The following is a 17255-nucleotide window of genomic DNA, read 5'->3' as shown; positions in this document are numbered from 1 at the left end:
AGTCTTTCTTTTATTTTTTTTTTTTGAGGCAATCAGAATTAAATGACTTACCCGGGATCACACAGCTAATAAATATCTGAGACTGAATTTGAACTCAGCTCCTTCAGACTCCTCCAGACCTGGCTCTCTATTCACTTTGCTACCTATGTGACCCCACAGTGACTTTTTTAAAAAATTAGATACCTTTATTTTTAAAATGTGCTTTAGTTGCTACTTTATTCAAACTTGTCAGTAACACTGATTGATACAGCAAAGTCCTAGTATTAGAATTGATTAGGAAACTTTTTTAAAAACTTCCCCAAGTGAGTTTTCAAATCCAGACCTTTAAGTTGGGAGAAGGAAAAAAGGAACTATATTCTCCATGAGAATCCTCATATATTTATTTTTCCAATTGATAAATCCTAGTACTATACATTGTCAGTTTTTACCCAAACTGAATTTTAGATGATCAAAGTAAAGAAGTTTCTTATTAATATATTATTTTTTCTTCTGCTAATTCTGACTTCTAAATTTTTAGGAAACAAAGTCTGAGATGTAATCCTAGCTTTGCCTCTGGTCCCTATTATGACCTTTGAGAAATGATATGATTTTTACTTTTAAATTTTAAAATCTGAGATTCAGAATGCTTTAAATCTCTCTTCAGATCTCTTTACCTCCTCTCATTGTAGCAGAATTGTATACATGCTCTCTGTCTCTCTTACCTCATACTAATTCTTAGAGAAAACAGATTCTTCAGTTCAAACTGAAGAATCAAAAATTAAAAGATACAGAGGAAAATTACTGTGTTCAGCTTACTCACTATATCAGTGTAAACTGAACAGTTAACAAAGCCAGAATGTCAGTAAATTGAGTAATTCCTCTGTCAGTTAACATAAAAAATATTAGCTGCAAAAAGATTAATGACAAACTTAAATTTTGTACTATTAGAGTCTCCTCAGAGGTATTCTGAATGAATGAAAGACTATAATCTAATGGACTCATAGTCAAATAAAGAATAGTGACTCTCTTTCCTTTTTCTCCTATCTGATTTCCAATGTCTGGTACAGATAGTTCTCTGCCTTCTCCAGTATGGAGTCTTAGTTACTATCCCTTTGCTTTTGGGGGGAGGAGGGAGGGAGAGAAATAAAATCTTTTTTTCAGAGAATGAGTTATTCTCTTAATAGGTTGAGAATGAAACCATATTAATGGTATACTTGTTATTGCAGTTGAATAAATAGAGAAGGAATAGATAATAATTCAGGATACATTTGCATCCATGCCACATCCAAACCTCATTTGAAATAACATTTCTATTCATTCCCTTGGGAAGCCTGCTCAAATTAGAGCTGTCCTAGTTCTTACTAATGTGTTTTTCCTACCTGGCATTCTGCCAAGAATAAAATTAAAAGGTCTCCTCCATCCCCCCAAAGTGGACTAGTTTTTGTTGACATTTTGCACTTAACACTTCCTGTTTTTACAATAGTTTATAAACCAAATGTAGACACACCAGTCAGTAGTAAGAGAGCTAGGAATAGAATTCAGAGCCTACAGCTTAGCATTGTATTGCTAATAAGAATTATTGAAACCTCTAATTTTAGCTGAATCCACACAAACTATTCTGCTCAAACAGTCCTCAGTAGGAATAAAGACCAGGGCTGTAAATAAGGGGATTGGACTCAATGGCATGTAAGCTGCCTTCTAGCTCTAATTCCTATGAAAGAGTGAAAATGGGAAAAAAATTTCACTCCTATTGTTAGTCTAAACTGAATGGTCAGTCAATCAGGTAACATATCTGTTGAGTGTTGCCTGTGGCTCAATACCATGAAGGTTTTTGTAGCAGCCAGAGTCCCTGGCCCTTAATGATTTGACTGACTTGCTGCTACATGTGGCTGACTGCTTATCTCTGTAAACCAGAGCTTACTGATGTAACAAATAGACCCTGCCAAAAATACACATTTAGATGTGTAAATTCTGTTCCTGTATTATAGCTCTAGTGTTTGTCCTTTCTCATTACATTGCTTGTGGAATCTAAAGGAAATGCAAATTGAAGGATTCCCCCCCTTTTTTTCTTTCCTTTTTTGAGAGAATATAGTTTGTTTCAGTAGTATCACCAAATAACTTTTCAATTATCATAAGGCAAATTATTTTTTAATTAAAAAATGTTAATTAAAAAATTTTACCATAGCATAAACCTGTATAAGAGAATAGATTCTGTGGATAGACTCAGAATTAGGGGACCTTGGTTCTTATTCCAGTCCAATTTACTAATCAGATGATTTGGTTCCCTTCTCTGGGTCTCAAGTTTCTCATGTGGAAAACACAGATGATAAACTGATGGGTGATTCTCAGACTTCTTGAGATTCACTTTCAGATTCAGATTCTCTGACCCTCTTTATAGTTATAAAAATTATTGAGGGTGCCTTCCCCCTCATCCCGTCCCAAGAGCTTTCATTTTGTTAATATTTACCATATTAGACAATTAAAATATCTTATTATGATGATGAAAATAGTTTCAACCTCATAGACCTCCCCCTCCCTTGAAAGGTCTTGGGGATACCCAATATACTTTGAGGGTCAGAAGTTCCCTAAAGTCCCATGCAGCTCCTAAATTTTGTGAATTTAAATGAATTTTCAACATAGATATTTTATATTTTAAATTGTCATTAAGAATACTACTTAAAATAATAAAAACTGAAATTTCCTCTCCCTCCCCCCCAAAAAAAATTAAAGAAAAAAGTTCAAAAAGTCACATTTAATTTCCAATAAAAAGGTGAGTTAGCAATGTTAGGGAAAGTATTAATAATGTGGCTTTAAAAGTATGTAAGTGTGATAAATATTGTCTATTTTGTATGTTTTATTTGTTACAAGCTCACTTTATGTGACCTTTCATATCCCAATGCTTCCAGAGCCTAAATTGTGTATCTGTTTATAATTATGGTGCCTTTTTTTCATTGCATTTCTTGTATGTTTGAATGCTTTATATAGCAAAGTAGCACTTGAAATGATTTTGGGTGAGAGGAATTTGGTGGTTGAGCATTGAGAAAAAAACAATTTTATACTAAAGACACAAAAATGAGACCCATTGACACATCCCATCCTACTGCCTCTTCCAGTATTTTAAGTCAGTACTTCCAACTTCCATTTCCTTTAAAGCATTCCTTCCCCATTTTTGTTTTGCTTAAAAACAGATAGTTCCCTCTTTTTAATAAACTTTTTTCTTTTCTGATAGTCTTATTTATTTCATTAAATATTTAATTTAATTTAAATATTTCCCTTTTACCTTAAACATTCAATTTTAAAATTTTTGCGTACTAAATTCTCTCCTTTTCCTCTCTCATCCCTTGAGAAGGTAAGCAATATATTTATTGATTATATGTGTAAAGTCCCACAGAAATGTTTCGATATTAGCTTTGTTGCAAAGGAAAACACAAAAACACACACACACACACACAAGTTAAAAAGTTAAAAGAAGTATGCTTCATGAGTTCTTTGGAATTGGCTTGCATCATTGTCTTAATCAGAGTAGCAAAGTTTTTCACATTTGATCTTTTTTACACTATTGCTATTATTCTGTACATGTTCTCCAGGTTCTGCTCACTTCACTCTGTATCACTTCATGAAAATATGACTTGTATTGTCTTGAAGTCTTCTAGGGTTTTTTCTTTAGACCATTGCTCATTGTTGCTTATAGTACAATAGTATTTTTTTTTTTTTAGGTTTTTGCAAGGCAAATGGGGTTAAGTAGCTTGCCCAAGGCCACACAGCTAGGTAATTTATTAAGTGTCTGAGACCGGATTTGAACCCAGGTACTCCTGACTCCAGGGCCAGTGCTTTATCTACTACGCCACCTAGCTGCCCCTTGCACAATAGTATTTCAGCCCAATCATATGCCACAGTTTGTTCAATTATTCCCAATTGTTGGACATTCCCTCAGTACTATTATAAATACTTTTTTTTATTATTTTTTGTAAGGCAGTGGGATTAAGTGACTTGCCCAAGATCACACAACAATTTGTCATTTTGTACAAATAGGACCCTTTTCCTTTTATTGATCACATTGAGACCTAGCAGTGGTATTGCTGAGTCAAAGGGTGTGCACAATTTTATAGCCTTTTGGACATAGTTCCAAATTGTTCTCCAGAATGGAGATCAGTTCACAAGTCCCACAACAGGTGCATTATGTCCTGATTTTTTCATATAACATGTACTTCCTAAAGTGTTTAGACAGAGAAAATATAAGGGCATTAAACCCTAACCCATATATCTAGATGACTATGTTAATAGCTAACATGTCTGGTATGTGAGGAATTGGGACTTTTCATTATCTTGAAGTCTGGGTATCGTATAGATTTGGAATTTTGAAGTTTTCAGTTATATAAGTTCTCCTTGGCCACCTTTGCCAGAGAAAATTATGTGATCTTTATTATTATCATGGTTCCCAAAACTAAGTTTTTCACTTCTCTTTTTATTTTAATAAATAACTTTCTAATAGACTGTGTTTTAATTTGGAAACTCATTTATTGAACAAAAATTGAGGTGAATTCAAGTTTCTTAAAAAAACAGGTGAAAGAGAAAAGTTGGATGAAATGGCTTGCTATCCCCTTTTTCTTGAATATTAGAGCTTTAAACTTGTTTTGTTTGAATCACACCAAACACTATAATCTTTTTAGATAATAGTTGTGTTGATACAGGCAGTCAGTTTTAGAGTAAGTCTCTGCTTCTTCCCAAGATGACTGATTAAAAATGTTTAAATATGCAGAGTAACTGTTTTTGTTGAACAAATTTTTTGCTACCAGTGTAATAGGAGTTTTTGGCTTGAATAACTTCCTCAGGACATGTTATTAGAAACAATAAGATTTTCCCCTGGTGTTAAGTAACTTTTTCACTGTTTAAAATTCTACCTTCCCTGACTGTAGTCTGAAAAGGTAATACAAAAGTTCATCATTAATAAAAAGTATTTTTTGCATCTAGCAGTGACATTGATAGAATAACAGAACAAGAAGCATAATGTAATATTCCTACCCCATGTTTTAATGAAAAAAGATCAAAGTAATAAACTAAGTGGCTCCCTATTATTTCTAGCATAAGTGATCTTAACCTTTTTTTGTAATATGATCTTTTTTGGCAGTTTAGTAAAGCTTAATCTTGATTTCTTACATTTGTAATTGGAGGGAATGTTAGATTGTTTTTTTCTGATCTCAGTACATGTATCCCCTCCCCAAACAAAAAAAAAAAACTACTGATTGGTTTAGCATTTAAAAAAACCCTTCCCAATCTGTTTTCAGTCTATCTCTCCAGACTTATTATGCATCCTCCTTTTGATATATTCATGCCAGTTAAACTGGCCTTCACAAACCACATTTCATCTTTACTCTCCAGGCTTTTTCACTGACTGACCACCAATGCACTCCCTCCTCACCTCTATCTACTATAATTCCTCATCTTTTTCAATGGTCAGTTCAGACATCTCTTATGTGAGGCTTTTTCCGACCCTCCTTTCTCAGCTACTATTGTCTGTCTCCTAAAAATATTTAGCTTGTATTTTGTAAAATTTAGATGTAGATGTGTTTTCCTCCCCATTTACCATGTTTCATATATAGTAGGTACTTAATAAATGCTTGTTGGTTGGTTGATTGACTAATTACTGATGGTTAAGTCATTTGGCCAAGTTGGTATGTATGAGTAGTAAGATTTGATTACAAGTCTTCCTTACTGTAAAGGCAACTCTCTGCCCTTTACTCTCTTTTGTCTTTCTAAAAGCCCTAGAGAAATGCCTTGTGATGTCAAGTTCTCAGATTCATTATTAATTTTCCATTAAGATGGGGATCATCAAGGAAAAATTGCATCTTTTTCCATTTTTGCAATATCTGTGGTATAGCCAAGAATGGTGACTTTTCATGTATATAACTTCATCTGTGCAAATGAGAAAAGGTTATATATGAAACTGATTTAAAATCTAATTATGACTAATAATTTCCTTCTCTTCACCCACAAAATAGCTACAGAAGCTCCTGGAAAGCAATAACATTTCATCTACTTTCACAGGTTCCTCATTACCTCCCTTATATCATGCAATTGGTGCTAATGAATAGTGAAATGGTAAATTTATGGGAGGATGAGGAAGAATCAGGGTTAATCCTTGAGCTAAAAATCTGCCTTGAATAATATATCTATTGTCTCTAAATTTTTGAAGTTTGTATCTCATGACATGAGATAGTTGCTATATTTTCTTATAAATCAGTAAAATTTTCCTTTAATTCATATTTCCTCCCCTAAATGTAAGTGGCAATTTAAGTAACCTGTGAAGTTCTATTTTTTTGTTTTTTCATTGTCACTAGTAAGAACACCTTCCTAATTTTTTCCTTTTGGAAATCTTTATTGTTAATAATTCATCCTTTTTCTCTTTCTTTTGATTGAGAGAATTGTCATTGGAGGCCTACATAGTTACAGTTAATGGTAGTCATTTCCACCATTCTTTTCTTCTTTCTTTCGCAGAGGAACATCAACTACTGCAATGAAGGAGGAAGACTATAAGGAACCTTTGATCTTCCATTCCAGTGATCATTACCCATTATCTGATGGAGATTGGTCCCCTTTAGACAAGTAAATAATTTTATTAACTTCTCTTTTCACTTATTTAAATTTTTGAAGGCAAGAAGGACCTAGGCAGATTTGTTAAAATGGCTGTTCTCTTTTTCAGCAGACATCAGATTACCTTTCTGTCTCTTCCTAGTGATAAAAACCTGATATTTTTCTCCCTGATATGAATTGGATTCTTCCTCTTACTTTGTGTCTATCAATTTCTGTCTAGTTTGTCTGTCTTCCAAATCACAATGTGGTGCTATGCATGCATCTCTAAGCTTGGGGTCTTAAAATTCTGAAATTCTAATCCTAGGTCAGCCATTGACATTTTTTAAAACAGTAATACTAAAAGCAGACAAGGTGAGAAAATGATGGCATCTGACAGGATTTTATTTTAAGCTTTTTTAATGATCATAAAGGCCTCTGGGGCCTTTCTGCCTTGTGAAGGAAAGCTGAAACTGCTTCTCTTTGGGGTCTTTCAATCCTCAGGGTAAACTTTATAAGTCCAATCTACATGTACCCTCCAGACTTAGAGGAATCATGGCAAGCTAAAGGGCCTATAGGTTAACCTGCTTTTGTCAGTCACTCCCCCATGTCTTTTTGCTTATGTTGACAGTGCCTTCTCCCAGACCATCTGTCCTAAGAGTGATTCAGAACTTGAAGTGAAACCTGGTGAGAGCTTGCTCCGATCAGAATCTCACATGGAGTGGACCTGGGGAGGTTTCCCTGAGTCTACCAAGGTAATGATATTGATGTGGGGGGGGTAGGGGTTGGGGATGGATAGGACTTTTGTTTTTCTTCTTAAAAAGAACACTTATTAAGTGTGCTTGTATTCACTTAAGAAAATAGGAATTTTAAAAATTTGCTTTCACAAATAAAAATGGCTTGAGTGCCCTCCTGTGGTTACATTATTCTACTGCAAATATCTTTTCAAACATTTATTTTGTTTAATGCTTCATTTAGAAGAAATCCAACATCATGTGGGACCTTTAAGTTCTGCTGCACTGTTCCAGAAAACAATTTTTTTTTTTTAGGTTTTTGCAAGGCAAACTACGCCACCTAGCCTCCCCTCCAGAAAACAATTTCAAGGAACATTAAGAATATCACTAGGGGGCGGCCCTGGATAAAGCACCGGCCCTGGAGTCAGGAGTACCTGGGTTCAAATCCGGTCTCAGACACTTAATAATTACCTAGCTGTGTGGCCTTGGGCAAGCCACTTAACCCCGTTTGCCTTGCAAAAACCTAAAAAAAAAAAAAAAAAAAAAAAGACTATCACTAAACTGTTCATATCATTTGATGTAGTAATACTGTTGCTGGACAAATGTCTCAGTAAAGTCAAAGATAGAGGGAAACAAAGTAGATACCCTTAGTTTGGACAGTCTGACTGAACAAAATGTGTTATAAAAATAAAAAACAAAATAGTGAATATATCAGAAAGTTATGGGAAAATCTATAAGAATTGATATAAAGCAAAATGAACTTAAAATAAGACAATTTTGCACAATGGGTATGGAGTATAAAAGAAAATAATAATGGAAAAGTATTAGAATTCTAAATAATATGATAACCAGCCTTAACATCAGATGGTGAAGCTTATCTCCTTTCTCTTAGCCACAAAAATATGGGGGGGGGACGACTATAGATGTGGTATATTAGACATAGTGAATATCTTTATTTGTTTTGCTTAATTATACTTTTTTTTTTGTTTGAGAAGTAATTGGATGGGGGTAGTCATTGCAAAGTCAGTGACTTAAAAGAAAAAAGTAAGTCAATAAAGCAATTTGGCATTATGCATAAATTTTTAAAAATAGCTGATTAATATATTAATTCTTTAAAATATACAGTAGCCTATTGGGATGTGGGGTTTCAGGAAAAAGCTGATGGGAAGCTTTACTTGGTGTTAAAATTAATATTTCAAAACAAGGAAACTGACCAAAAGTTTTGTTTTTTAAAGAGAAATAGGAACACGAAAATGAAAACTGGGTTTCTTAAAAGGGAAATAATGTATACTAGTAGGTTTTTATTTCATTTGGGTAACTGGACATTATAAGTTTTATCAGTGATTATGTGTAAGTCTTATACTCTAACACTCTAAAAAGTCACAATACTATTATATAAATACTATTATAAGTATTTTAACATAATTTATAACTAAGTTAATATTAGTTTATTATAAATACATACTACATTAATAAATTAATATATTTCAGTAAATTTGTTACAGTGCATTTCTAAACATGAGTAGATGTAGTGTAATTATCATTGGAAAAAAAAACTTTTTCTACCCACCCTTAAAGTTAGACCTTTTTTTTAGCATTAGTCTAGAAAAGATGCATGTATAAGAGTGTACTTAAATGACTTGATAATCTAATGTCATTCACTCAGTTATAAATGAACCAAATCCTGAAACATAGTCCTCTTGTCTCCTTATAGAAAGGGAAGTTGTTTCATCATCTGTTCTCCTGAATCAAGATTTTTTCATTTCAGTTAATCAGGTTGTCTTTCAATATTAACTGAATTTCAATGATATTATCTTTTGAATTAGGAGAGTTGTATATATTTTCTTGCATCAATTTATTTGTTTTTCCATGGCTTCCTTATTCTTTCCTAATGGCTCTGGTAATAAATTGTCATTGTCATTTACTGAAATTGTTACCCCATTCCTTGATCTTTGGATACCAACTTTGTTTTCAGTTTTGTTACCACAGAAGGTGCTACTGCTTTCATGCAATTTTTGTGGGGGGAAAAAGGAAGTATGGACTAAGTGACAGTACAGCTAGGTGGGTTCAGAACTAGTAGAAATTCCAGACCCAAAGAATGGTCATTAATGATTCAATGACAGTTTGGAAGGAAGATTCTAATGCTATGCCCAAGAATTTGTGCTTGGGTCCTATATTATGTAACATTTTTGCCAATGAATTGAATAAAGGTATACAAGGAATTATTTTCAAATTTTCAACTAACACCAAGCCTTAAGTCCATTGCTAACATATTGAATAGCAGACAGATTTCAAAAAGAACTTTGCAGATCAAAAAATTGGACCAAATCAAGTAAAATGAAATATTGCAATAAATATATAGTCTTACCCACTTGGGTAAAATCTATTACTTTTTCATTTATGAGGGGAGGGATGATATAAATAGGAAACAGCATCACTGAAAAATTTAAGGAAATTTTAGTGAACTTCAGCTTCCATAAAAGTCAATAAATATGTGGTATGGTCACAAGTCAATATGTTATGAGTCAAACATAGTGACCAGGATTGGGGCAAGTGATGCTTTCTTTTTACTCTACCCTGGTCCGACTGTATGTAAAGTAGCCACCAGAGGAGAAGGGGGGACTTTGATAACTTTCTTCAGAGGACCCTCTGAAAAAACTCATAAAAGAGGGATTAGATATGTTTGCTTAGCTTCAAAAGACAATTACTTAAGATCAGTGGTTGAAAGTTATAATGGGGCAAATGTTTGCTAAAAATTAGAACTAATCTAAAGTAACATGGACCTAATTAGGAAGCTAATGGTTCTTACGCGCCAGAGATCTTTAAGCAAAGGCTAGTTGACCACTTATCAGATATGTGGGATAGATTCTTGGATCACCTTTAAAGAATCTTCTCACTCTGAGAGCTGATTCTGTATATTATCTGTTCATTGCACAAACATGTATTTTCATCCAAATACAGGCTAGATATTTCCTTTAAAAAAAATCAAGTTTGTAGGAAACGAATATTTTCTATAATTTGTGTTGTTTCATTATATATTTCCAATTATTTTTTCTTGCAAAAGAATCCCATTTCAGGGTCACAAGCTATATCCAGTCAAATATGATATATGTTTTAAATCAAATGAAGTCAACATGCATTAATTGAGAAGGGGGGGCAAATTCTTTGCCTTCAAGTATATTAATCCAATTGTGGAGACAACATTGAAAAAAATACATTCATAGGAGATGTAGACAGAGTAAATTAGAGGTAATCTCGGAAGGAAGGTGGTAGCATTTAAGGAGAAAGAGAATTATTCCAAGAAAGTCTAATTAGCAGAAAGTAAGATTGGAATTGACCTTTAAAGGAACCAGGAAAGCTAAATAGCACATTCCAGGTATAGGAACCCTCTAGAAAAAAAAAACATGGAATCAGAAGATAGTGTGTAACATGGGGAATATAGTAAAGAAGTTAGTGTCTCTAGATCATAGGCTATCTGGAGGGGAATAAAGTGTAAAAAGATTAGGAAGTTAGGAAGGGGCCAAGTTGTGAAAATCAAAGAATTTTTATATTTGATGCTGGAAGGAATAGGGAATCATTAGAGTTTATTGAGATGCAGGCAAGGAGAATCACTTTATAGGTTGATCACTTTGGCAGTTGAGTGGAGGATGAATTGGAATGGGAACAGGAGTAGTACAGGCATTAGGGGATAAAGCTAGGCTTTCAGAGGAGAGAATGGAGAATATACAAGGGAAATTACAAAGATAGAATATTAAAATTTAGGAACAGATTTGCGAGGCAGGGTGTGAGAGATTGAGGAATCAAGGATGACTCTTAGATTACATTGAATGACTGATGATACTCTCAACAGTAATTTATGTTTTGGAAAAGGGAAGGGTTTAGGGGGAAAGATGATGTGAATTTTTTGGAACATTTTGAGTTTAAGATATCTATGAGACATCCAGTTTGAGTTGCTAAATAGACTTTTGGTGATGGGAGACTGAAGTTCAGGAGAAAGGCATTCCAGGAGCAACAAAGTTGACAATTCTCTTTTTCCTAACAATTACAGCCTTTCTTTTTCAGATCAGCAAGAAAGATAGATCAGATCATCCTCGAACGGCTACCATCACTCCATCAGAAAATACTCATTTCAGGGTTATCCCCAATGAAGATAACCTGATAAATGAGGTTGAGAAAGATGCTTCAGTGGAAGACACTGTATGTACAATAGTAAAACCAAAGCCAAGAGCACTCTGTACACCAATGATGGAAATGACTGAGGCAACTTCTGTCGCTTCTGCAATCCTTGAACCTCCTCTCGAAAGCCCACAAGTTTTATCTATGTTGGATGCAGATCCTCTCCCTAGTCCATCAGTAGAGCCTCCATCAGAAATAAAGCCAATCACTAAACTGGATTCCCCATCAAAGAAGAAAGGTATTCATCTTGGTTTAGCATTACTAGTCCTAAATTTAGATGGTAGATCATCTTGATAGTCTGGTTTTTAGACTGTAGGGGTTGATCGTGGTCCTAGAACTGAACAAAAAGGTTATAATAAATAGCCATTAGATCACTACATGCAAAGTGAAGTGGAGCTCTGAGAAATCAGCTATATCACTGAGATTCAAGAAAGGGAAAAAGCAATCCCTTTTAAATTACCGAGGGGGAAACAGAGGGGAAAGAATAGAAATGAGATTAGGCCATTGGGAGGCAAAAAGAGATGAAAAAATCATTTTCAGAAGAAATGCAAACCATCATCTACCATTTGTAATAATACTCCAAAGATAAGAGAAACACATATTTAAAAACAATCTCATAATCATTAAATTGGTAGAGATAATTTTTTAATGGAAGAGGTCATTGTGGAAAAGTAATGAGAACAATAATACATTATTGGTGGAATCCTGTGTAATTATGGAACAAAATCACTTAATTGTTCCCACACTTTGACATGGTAAACCCATTACTGAGCTTAGGACCCAAGGAGATCAGTACAAAACATTTAGGACAAAACATACCAAAAAAATTGAAAAAGTGGTTGTCTATTAATTGAAGAATGACTACAAATTTTAGTGTGATTATAGAGGAATGTTATTATTGTACCCTAAGGAATGGAGTATGAGGAGCTCAGAGAAATTTGATAATTGATGCAGAATAAATCAAATAAACTGAGAGTAACTTACATAATAATAGAAATATAAATTGACACATCACTAAAAAAGCATCTAAATTCATATATAAATATACAAATATAGTTATAAACTATATTTAGTCTTGGAAAATAGAAGATTAATACACCCCTTTCACGAATAAGGTGGAAGACTTCAAGTACAGAATATAGCATAGCTTGTCAAACTTGTAAGACCTGGGTTCAAATCCTCTTTCTGATAAATTCTAGTATGTTCCTGTGGCCAAGCCAAGTAACCTGTCTCTCAATTAGACAAGTAAAGAATGTCTGTACTAATAATTTCAAAAATTTGTTGTGAGAAAAGGGAAATATAGTATATAAAGCACTTTACAAACCTTAAAACTATATAAAGCCTTAAAGCCATATAAAAATGTTCATCAAATGTCAGCCATTGAATTATATAGAAATCTATTATATAGTTGGCTAGAATTTTTTTTGAAGACACTTTTGGTATTGTATGTTTAATAAGCAAGTTTTGGTTTCTCTGCTAGTTTGCTTAAGATTCTTATCCAAAGAATTCTCTCAGGAGAGAGAATCATTCTCATATCTATATTGTGCAGTAATCATACTGACAAATGTGATAATCTTATATCCTCACCTGTAATATTGGTTTGCCCTTTCTCAGAGAGTAAAATAATAACTTTCTATTCATATAGTAATTATGACTATTGAAAGACTTTCATATAAACAATAATTTCATTTGATTCATTAAACATTTGTTGAGCATTTAACTATAAGAAAGGCACTGTGCTAGGTCCACATTTGATTCTCATGTGTTATTATTGCCTTTTTTCAAAAAAAAAAAAGGAAACTGGGGCTCAGGTAGGTTAAATGCCATAAAGCTAGAAAATTATGTAATTCAGATATTCTTTATCCCAGACCTGTGCTTTTTCCACTTTACCAACTGCCTAATAAAGTGTAAAGCATGTTGTTACCAAGGAGATTACATTGTTAACATGATTTTTCCATAGGCAACTTTGCTAAAACCCTTGATTAGCTATGGAAAATGTCTCTATTGTGACACACCCTTGACAAAACTTAATGCAATTTATTAACAATATCTACTTTGTTTAATCGCTTATTTTCAGTCCTATTGAGTTCTTTGAAGATCAGAATTTAGGCTGTTTCAGAAATAAAGAATGCAAACACTACCTCCATATTTCACTGTTGACATCCAGTCTCAATATTTTAACTTTGAAGATTTTAAGTGATTTAAATCAAAATAATAGTTGGTTTTTGTCTTTGGTTGGAATCCTAATTTAAGTTAATGCAAAGCTTATTGAAAGGACACATGGTGTTGATAGAGAATAGTGTCAACTTTGGAAATAGGGTGTTTTTTAATAGTTACAGGGATCCCTCCTGGATGCTCTCCTGTTTAATATTACAGTCAGTAACTGGGGCAAATTCACAGCAGAAGAAAGTAGATGGGAAGAGAAGAGTGAAGTAAGTTTCTTCCTTTCTAAAAAGCTTCATGTTGAAGTCAGTTCACCATTGGGGGGGGGTATTGTTGCCCATATTTATATTTTGGGTAAGAGTTAAAATAGATTTCAGGTCTGATATGTCATGATTTTCATGCTTTTCATTAAAAAATGCCCTAATTGTTATAACAGGTGTCCATAAGAGAAGCCAGCACCAAGGGCCTGATGATATTTACCTAGATGACCTAAAAGCCTTGGAACCTGAAGTTGCAGCCCTCTATTTCCCCAAAAGGTATTGTGTTTAGCTATGCTCTTGGGGAAGACAGACAGCCCTCAAACTATCTGTTAACCGCAGTTAGTTGTTGAGCTATATAAGCCATTCAGAAAGATAAGCATGGAAATGAAAGATATTGGACCAGAACTAACTTTTCCTTTGGGTTCTTGAAAATGGAGAATATCATACTTATTTTTTTTATTATTTTCAGCCTTTATATGTTTTTTATAACTCCATGAGTAGTAAACAAGTACGCCAGAACTGATCTCAATTACTAGTTGTGATCATTCTTCACTCTATCAGCCAGAAGTTAGTTTGTTTGGGGATTTTTAGGTTTTTGTCAAGGCAATGGGGTTAAGTGGCTTGCCCAAGGCCACACAGCTAGGTAATTATTAAGTATCTGAGGCTGGTTAATAATAATATTAATAATTAATAATAATAATAATAATAAAAATAATCAAACTCAGGTACTCCTGGCTCCAGTGCTGGTGCTCTTATCCACTGCATCACCTAGCTGCTGCCCTTCATTAGCCAGAAGTTTGGCAAAACTTTATTAGACCTGGGTTACAGTGATATAAATTGTCATAATCTACATAGTCTGCTGTGTTTTGCATGTATTTAAAGTTTTGTTAAGTAAATTAAAATTATCTCAACACACTTAGCTTTATAAACTTATTCAAAGAAAATAGTATTATGAATGATTTTTAGCACAAGATATGCAAATGGTACCATTTTTAAAAGACAATCCTTTCTATTATTAAAGCAGCTCCACCCAGGAGGCTGCTTAGAAACTTACTTTTAGCAATGTGTCAGTAATTATTTTGTGTGTTTAGAGATCATCTAGGCCAATGCTTCTCAAATATTAGACCTCAGAATTCCTTACATTATTAAAAAAAATTATTGAGCACCATCTCATGGAACTTTTGTTTATATAGCTTATATTTATAATTTTCACAGTATTAAAAATTCATAAATCTTTGTATTATTATGAAAAACAGTTTCAAACTCATAAACCACCATGAAAAGATCCTGGGTACCTCCAGTCACATTCAGACCACATTTTGAGAATGACTAGAATGACTAAAATAGTCCATTACCTTCATTTTGTGGATGAGGACTCCTAAGATGAATAGAATGAAATGCTTTTCCTAAACAGTTACATGGGTCCTAAGTGTCAGCCCCAGGATTCAAACTTAACTCCTTTGACACAAAATCCAATATTCTTCCTATAGCACAGTGTTGCTTCTTTCTTCTCTCTTTTTTCATTCTCATTATTTTTAAAAATTTTGAAAGAATACAAATTCAGAAATATATTGTTAAATTTCTGATATATTCAGAGAATTTCTCCTAGTTATATCATTGTAATTCTATTGAGAAAGTTGTTACTATAATTAAATATAGTAAAATATTTCCTGTTCTCTCTTGGAATGTTATATTGTCATGTGAAACTATATCAGTTCAGGAATGAATCTTTATATATAGTACTATTTCAGTGTAATTGAATTTTTGTATGTAATTTTCTGTTCTAAGTAGAATGTTGATGAATATTGAATTGGTGACTATTACAACTATATAATAAATACAATTATGTTTTGTTTTTATATAAAAATAAATTATATAATATAAATAAATAGTGGGGACTCTTTGAATAGACCCAGAAGATTTGTACTTAACAAAAAAGATGTTTGTATCTTTGTTCTTTGTGCTCCCAGTGATGTTAGGCAAGTCCTTATCTGAGTTCAGTTTCTCCATCTGTACCAAGGAAGGGGCTAGATTATTTCTAAGAGTACAAAAGCTCAATTCAATAGGTTAATATTTACTACCCTACATATATCAAATGAGATAATACATGTTGAGCTCTTTGTTAACTGTGAACATCTATATAAATATTTCTGTCAACCCAAGTTTCCTGGTAAGAAAATTCCCTCCACTGCTGTATGCTACAAGAAATTCCTCTTTAATCTAAATTTAGCAAGTTGGTACTTGTACCAAAGTTTCCTTTTACCAAAAATTAGTGAAACAAACACCTGTTTGTGTTAAATTTTCACACAGTATGTGTTAAAGGAATTACTTTTAACTTGGGTTTTTTTTTGACTCTAAGCCATATTGACTTTCAGCTCTTATTTTGGTACTTCACAATTTAATTATTTGACTTACAATTCACATTCTTATGTGAATGTCTCTTTTCTTCAAGTATCTAAAATAGAAAGGATATCTTAAATGGTTGTTAATTCTGTTATTATCACAGAGTATAGTTAACATGTAAACAAAATACCCCTCCAAATTACGAATTTGGTTATATGGTGTTTGATTCCATCCTTATTATATGTGGCTGGCATAGAATATATTTTTCTCACAACCTAGTTGTTTATTCTTGTTTTTCCAACACCATTATTATTGGAGTTAGGGGGATTAATTTGAAATTGGGATTAATTAATTGTATCCTCAGTGACTTTCATTACTTCCCTTGAGAGTAATCCTGTTGATCTGATTTTAACTTTAGTTTTGACTTTCTAGTCAATAGTGGTTATTTTTTAAAGGTGAGTAGTTGAACAATTTTGTCATTAAAATAAGAGCTAGAAAAAGAAAAAATATATAACTGTACTTTTGGGATTACATTTCAAAATATCTGTTTATGACATACTTTTAAATTGCTACCTGCAACTTTAATTTTGAGATTTTTCTCTGATGTGATAAATGACAAATTCACTGGTATTCATATGTTAATTTTATCTACCATCTATTAAGTAACTTGAATTATTTCTGCAATAATCCCCTTCAGTAGTGCTTCGTAAAATGACTCAAAGAGGTTTTTGCTTTATTTAAATTATGTAAATCATAATTAGTGTGGGTTATTTAGTTGTTTGTATTAAATATGTCTGGATTTAACTTGGTAATATTTGCTAGTTAGAGTAAAGCATGTTCTAAAATATGAAGAGAATTAAGCAAATTAGGTTTTTCATTTTCAATTTCTTGCTAATTTGTCATTAATTACTTGTTTAAAATAATTTTCAACAAATTTTTATTAGGATTCAGTAAAATTTAAGGTTCTTGAGGACAATAACTGTTTCAGTTTGGTTTTACAATAACTAGTATCTCCCATAGCATTCTTTGCAAA

The 17255-nt window shown here is 33.0% G+C and overlaps 1 protein-coding gene across 3 annotated transcripts in view; it reads left to right on the top strand.

Moving 5' to 3' along the window:
* LPIN2 (lipin 2) overlaps positions 1 to 17255 on the top strand; it is a 96075-nt gene that overhangs the window by 48377 nt on the left and 30443 nt on the right. For all 3 annotated transcript variants that reach the window (XM_074200957.1, XM_074200956.1, XM_074200955.1), the window contains exons 5-8: positions 6475 to 6582; positions 7178 to 7301; positions 11343 to 11694; positions 14056 to 14155. In XM_074200957.1, the coding sequence (XP_074057058.1) occupies positions 6475 to 6582; positions 7178 to 7301; positions 11343 to 11694; positions 14056 to 14155 (684 nt within the window). The remainder of the gene's footprint in view (positions 1 to 6474; positions 6583 to 7177; positions 7302 to 11342; positions 11695 to 14055; positions 14156 to 17255) is intronic.

This window comes from Macrotis lagotis, chromosome X (assembly GCF_037893015.1).
Source record: "Macrotis lagotis isolate mMagLag1 chromosome X, bilby.v1.9.chrom.fasta, whole genome shotgun sequence".
Lineage (NCBI taxonomy): Eukaryota > Metazoa > Chordata > Mammalia > Peramelemorphia > Peramelidae > Macrotis > Macrotis lagotis.
Note: the sequence above shows the minus strand (reverse complement) of the source record. Positions and strands in the feature narration are given on the sequence as shown.